Source organism: Perkinsus marinus, assembly GCF_000006405.1.
Source record: "Perkinsus marinus ATCC 50983 genomic scaffold scf_1104296931854, whole genome shotgun sequence".
Classification (NCBI taxonomy): Eukaryota; Perkinsozoa; order Perkinsida; family Perkinsidae; genus Perkinsus; species Perkinsus marinus.
In genome coordinates, this window is record NW_003215631.1 from 319,004 (window position 1) to 324,322 (window position 5,319).

Sequence of the window (5,319 nt, forward strand, 5' to 3'; positions counted from 1 at the left end):
GTCTGAAAATAGGGAAAATTGTTTTTCTCAAAAAAGGCCAGGTAACCTCCACCGCGAGACTCCATAAGTCCATGAAGAACGGGGCAACCACGAATCTGAAGATATGCAGGCATATCTTCGAAGAGAGTATGATACCAGCTTCAACAAAAAATACCAAGCAGTAGACTACACCATAAAGGCTATTCATAATATGATTATAATCTACGTGATCAACCTAAGATCGATAAAAAGTTTCCGAATCCGCCAATCCAGGGCACTATCTGTAAACGAATCGCACTCCTCCGACAGTGAACACTATTCTTCCCACATCCGCAAATACACACAAAAAAGGGCGCATCTTTCAATATAATTCGAATGATGATACACCGCCAGCTTCATTTCAGTAGTTTGCAGGTTCCAACCCATTGTTACTGACATCTAAAATTACTCGCGAAAAACATGCGACTAGAATTTTCAGCGCAACCACTGAGAAATGTCAATCTGCTCCCCGTTACTACAACCATAACCTCCCAACTCTGCCAAACTCCTTCATTAGCAGCCACGTTTCCGATGCCAAATGGCGACTCTCAGTTACGGCGAGTGACGTCCTCTCGAGTAACTGACGGATCTGAGAAAGCGAACAGGAAACATGAGTTGATGAAACGAGGACAGAAACCAGATGCGATATCAGTGCCGCAGAACTGCGTACTACACAGACACGACCCATATTAATACAAATATTGACAACAAAAGTTTGCCGCACACATACTACACCAACGGCGTGACGCCATCGATTTGAGCTCAGACATTTCATGAGGTCACTAAATACCATTCCCTTCCTACCACGTCCCTTGAGAATAGCAGCTGACATATTATCCATATCCACCATGCTGTTAAGACAACTGCAAACAGTATGCGGAAGAATGAACCAATCCTCGATGACGTAGGACGTGCGGGCGACTGCCGAGATTTCCCTCGCGATGATGATGACTGCATAGTACAACCCGCGAAATGGCTGAAAACCCCTCAAATTAGTTGACGACTGAACTCAAAACTTCGCGTATACTGCACATTACCTTGAGAGCATGGTTACTATGGCGAGGTGTATGTTGTCGTTGCGACATAATTTCTATTAGACACTGGATCATGTAAAACTGGTGACTGAACATATGCGAAAGCATCCTGAAATAATACGAGACTCCTTCGCGCGCCACGCAACTAACTCACTTTCATGCTAGTAGACGGTGGTCCGCCGGGACGGAATGTGGGCTGCGATGAAGATGTGTTGTCCGCCGCCACGGTGGACTCCACAGGACCATCTGCGAGAACAAAAACTGGGCGTCTACAATTTGCCGATATTCGGGCACCTCAGCAAAACACACTAGCGGCACACATGGTTCGAGCGTCTCACTAGTGTCACACTGTGTACTGTCGATTGGGACCACACAATGTGTGCCATAGGGGAACGACAGAATAAGCAAATTACGACATATTAAGAAAAGTTATGGAAAATCTCTTACTTGGTTGCTGTTGAATCTTAGCGAACAGCTGTCCCTGCAGCAGTGTGAGATTCTTGCACAAGTCATTATTCCGCATCTCCAACTCCATTATACGCCGATCCTTACCTAGCAACGAATCGATTAATCATTTCAACCAGCGACGAGCATATCCATAGTAGAAATTAAAACCATAGCAGTTACATCTCACATAGCTCCCGAAAATATTTCAAATTTAGTGCGACAAGTTCGAAACGTTCCGAACGGACCGATCTAGTGCTGCGAAGCCGCGTCAGACGGGATAATGAGAACTGTTAAACTGAGCTCAGGTATAGTGGTCTCTTAGATTAACCAACCCGACCAGCTGACGGGTGAGCGAAGTTATCACCGAGAATACTTGAGAATGTACCGCAGGCCGAAACCGTCACATCTCAACTAGATCGGCCCAGCACTACTTTCACAGCGTTGGCAATAGATGTCGTAACACTCAAAACAGCCTGGTGCACCGCAGACTTTATCACTCTTGGGTATAAACTTATACCCAACAGGTGGCAGCATGAGAGCATGGCTTGCTCCTTGCTGGGGTCGTCGGAACATGTCGAACAACTGCACAAATGATGATTGATGACCTCCCTCAATGATGGTTGTATTTCGAACGATTCAGAAAGTTTCAAGTACTGTAATTAACCCAATAGCCAAGAACTCACCTCGTATTCTAATAATGGAAACTCTCAGATACCATCATGTGACAGATGAACTCAAAATCGCTCAATTTAATTTCAGCAACTTACGCATGCCCATCTCAGCCTCGTGCCTGCATAAAAGAAAGCACTCTAGCAGAATGACGATATCATACAATCAAATACTATCGGGAAATTCACAAGCTGCTCACTTGTATCCTGCCCACGCAGCCTTGTCAATCAACCTTGTCAATTCCTCAGCGGTGGCAGCATCTCGCAGTTCTCTCCGGAGCTCAGCGCCATAATCCTCGACCATCGGGGCCTGTAACGATAGCTGCGAGACTTGCTGAGAACTATGATACCCTCAGGGGATGTTTTTTATGAGTGCTTCGCTCTGTATGCAAAAGCGTCCATGCCTCTTTCCCCACGATGCTGCTCGTCTTCTCATTCCAACCGCAATGGTCAACAAGACGTCTTAACGCCGATAGAGCTACTGCAGCATCAACTGCCGAAGCCGGAGTCTGAGACACGTCGGTGGAACAGGGAACGCATGTAGTTAGTAAAGTGCACTATCATTTCTCTCAAGTCGACGATGACATGTATCAGAAGAGCTCAAGTCTTAAATTTCGTGAAGTTCACCAGAAAAAGCATCCAAGAACTTTATGAGTACGTTCCCATATTTTCTAGTCTAGCCAGTTACCAAATATCATTCTGTAAGTCATTCAGTCGGGCGCAGGCACTTATAACTGTGCTGTCTCCTATAGCACTGTCATCAACTAGAGTCGAGCAGGGTTCATTTTCTGCGGATAAGCGATGATTGAGCAGGGACTCCACTGAATTTTCTCATATCCAGTTGGTATCACGCTAAAATACAGAACGACACACTCTACACAGAACATCACTTGAATTCTCGAACACATGTCCTCATCCATCTAAAGCGTGCAAACTGTTCCTAGCCCAGAATTCCGCATGGGCAATAACCTTATGCCGGCAATACGGTCTCACCAGCTTAACTCTTGACTCATGCTGTGATCTCTCGTTGGACATCGTATAGGAACCGGCGAGCGACTGAAGTAACAATCGACACCGGCAAGAATCAACGCCCATACCTTGTGAGACTTACTGCGCCGACGAGATCGGCGGCCATTCCTTCTCTTGGCAGAAGAGGACGAGTCGGACACGCCTAAACAATCGAATTCAATTCATGTCCGGATTACGGAAAGAAATGGTCTCATCGAAGTCAAACGAGACAGGGAGGACCTCACCTGTTGTGTTGCCACTCTTGGTGTCGAGCGTGCTGATCGGGCTCACCTCGATCACGGGCACCACCCTAACCACTCCTTTATTCATGCGATTCGGTGAGAACATGAAAAGACTTGAAATACTCAGATTCAATGCTACTGACAGCGATATAGCCCAATACAATGTTGTAAAGGGTGATGCAATACTTGACATCTCATTTTGAAAGATCAAGGAAGTTCCTTGAAGGAACATCTATTATCCGAGTCGAAGCTCCGAGACCGACAACAGCATGCGAGCCACGAATCATCAGATTTTGATAGAACGAGGATCTCGGGGTGCTCTTCATCGCACCATGTCGAGAGAATATCCTAACAATTTCATCGAGACTACTTTGTGACAACGAAACGGCTGCATGACGGACTACGATTCCTAGTATATGAGAGCCCTGTAAGCGCGTCAAGATAGCAACAAAGATGTAGACTCGCTCTCTTTGTCCCATCCGCTGATCAATGGTTCGAAGGATCCATCCTTCAACCAACAATGGGTTAATTCAATTCACTGATCCGGAAATGGAAAATCCCGGATACACTGAGAAAACACGAGATGGCGCGAGAGAGTAAGACTTTTCACATCGCAACGAATTTTTTGCGGATCTTGTGCTAGTGCTAGGGAAAAGATCTGTAGTGAACAGAGGTTCTCAATTCGATATTAATCCGATTACGATGGATGGTTCATTGGTACAATCCTGCCGTGGCACACAAACGTGTTCAGCCCATACACACGGTAGTGTGTAATCATGGAGCGCTAGTGTCTACTAGAAAGTATTCCCGAAGAGTAAAGTAATTGCTCTATTACACACGTTTATTCACTTAGAATAATTGAGGATTATACAGCTCCTTCATGACCGGTTCTATGGAGGCAACTGGCTTGAACGAGAGACTACTCGCCCGCGACGAGCAGCAACTGCATGTCGCCTCCGGTCAAAGTTCCGGTACAAGAGTCCTCGTTAGGGATTATCAGGTATTAGAATAAACTTCTCGAGAATTTCAGCTCGTGATGTAGTTTCGTTTTATACTTTCATCTTTGCAGTGAGTGGTGAAAGCCAAGCTCGGTTTCACGTTGTTATTGTGATGAATTGTTACCCACTTTAGGCCGGTCTGCTATCTGAGGAAGAGTTTGATCAAGCATTCGATCGTCAACTTGAGTATGATCAAGGCAAAACTAAAGAGAGTTGGAGTCGGATGGAAGTCAAGGATGTCACCTACGCTCTTGTTTGTAATACCTCGCTGGACTTGCTCTCCGAATTCTGAATTCAGGCACGGCTATTGGCGCAGGAGTTCTCAGTCTACCTTATGCCATGGCTCAGAGTGGTCTGATCATAGGTGAGATTCTGGTTTACTATCGTAGGTCGTACGTAGAGTTACTGTGAGATCGAGAAGAAAAGAAATGCTCATGTCTCTTTGAGAGAGTTTTTAGCATCCTTAGACTTACACGCTGTATGAGCAGACAACCAAGTTTATTCAGGAACCTTAATTCTGCTCGGCATTGGAGTGCTGAGCTCTTACTCTGGCGAATTGCTCATAGAAGCATCTAAGCGTAGGTCTGCGGGCAGATCACCCTGTAGCTCATCGTATTCCCCAGGCACTGAGACGATCAGTTATGGAGCGCTCGCGAGGGCTACCTGTGGAGCATGGGCAGAAATGATGACCTCCGCTTGTATCGCGCTGAGTAATATTCTTTCGCCAACAACTGGCTCTGTGATCTTGTGTGTCTCAGCAACGTGGTTGGTTATGGGCTCGTACATGATCGTCATGGCGGATATGATGGTACCGGTCTTGGAATGGATCATCCCTGGTATCACCGTGTTCGTCGGGGGCTATTGGGCCTTTCGACTTTGGGTAATATGGGATGAATATGCAATA

General features: G+C 46.0%; 2 protein-coding genes across 2 annotated transcripts; one reads left to right on the forward strand and one right to left on the reverse strand.

The window, feature by feature from the left end:
- Positions 1–2,243: 2,243 nt before the first annotated feature.
- Positions 2,244–2,471, reverse strand: Pmar_PMAR019933 (hypothetical protein; the record flags this gene model as incomplete). The annotated part of the gene is made up of 2 exons (XM_002786208.1): positions 2,244–2,289; positions 2,368–2,471. The coding sequence occupies 2 exons, from the start codon at positions 2,469–2,471 to the stop codon at positions 2,244–2,246; spliced, it is 150 nt and encodes a 49-aa protein (XP_002786254.1).
- Positions 2,472–4,297: 1,826 nt separating this feature from the next.
- Pmar_PMAR019934 (hypothetical protein) lies at positions 4,298–4,815 on the forward strand (the record flags this gene model as incomplete). The annotated part of the gene is made up of 4 exons (XM_002786209.1): positions 4,298–4,417; positions 4,549–4,672; positions 4,714–4,779; positions 4,805–4,815. The coding sequence occupies 4 exons, from the start codon at positions 4,298–4,300 to the stop codon at positions 4,813–4,815; spliced, it is 321 nt and encodes a 106-aa protein (XP_002786255.1).
- Between the last annotated feature and the right edge of the window lie 504 nt (positions 4,816–5,319).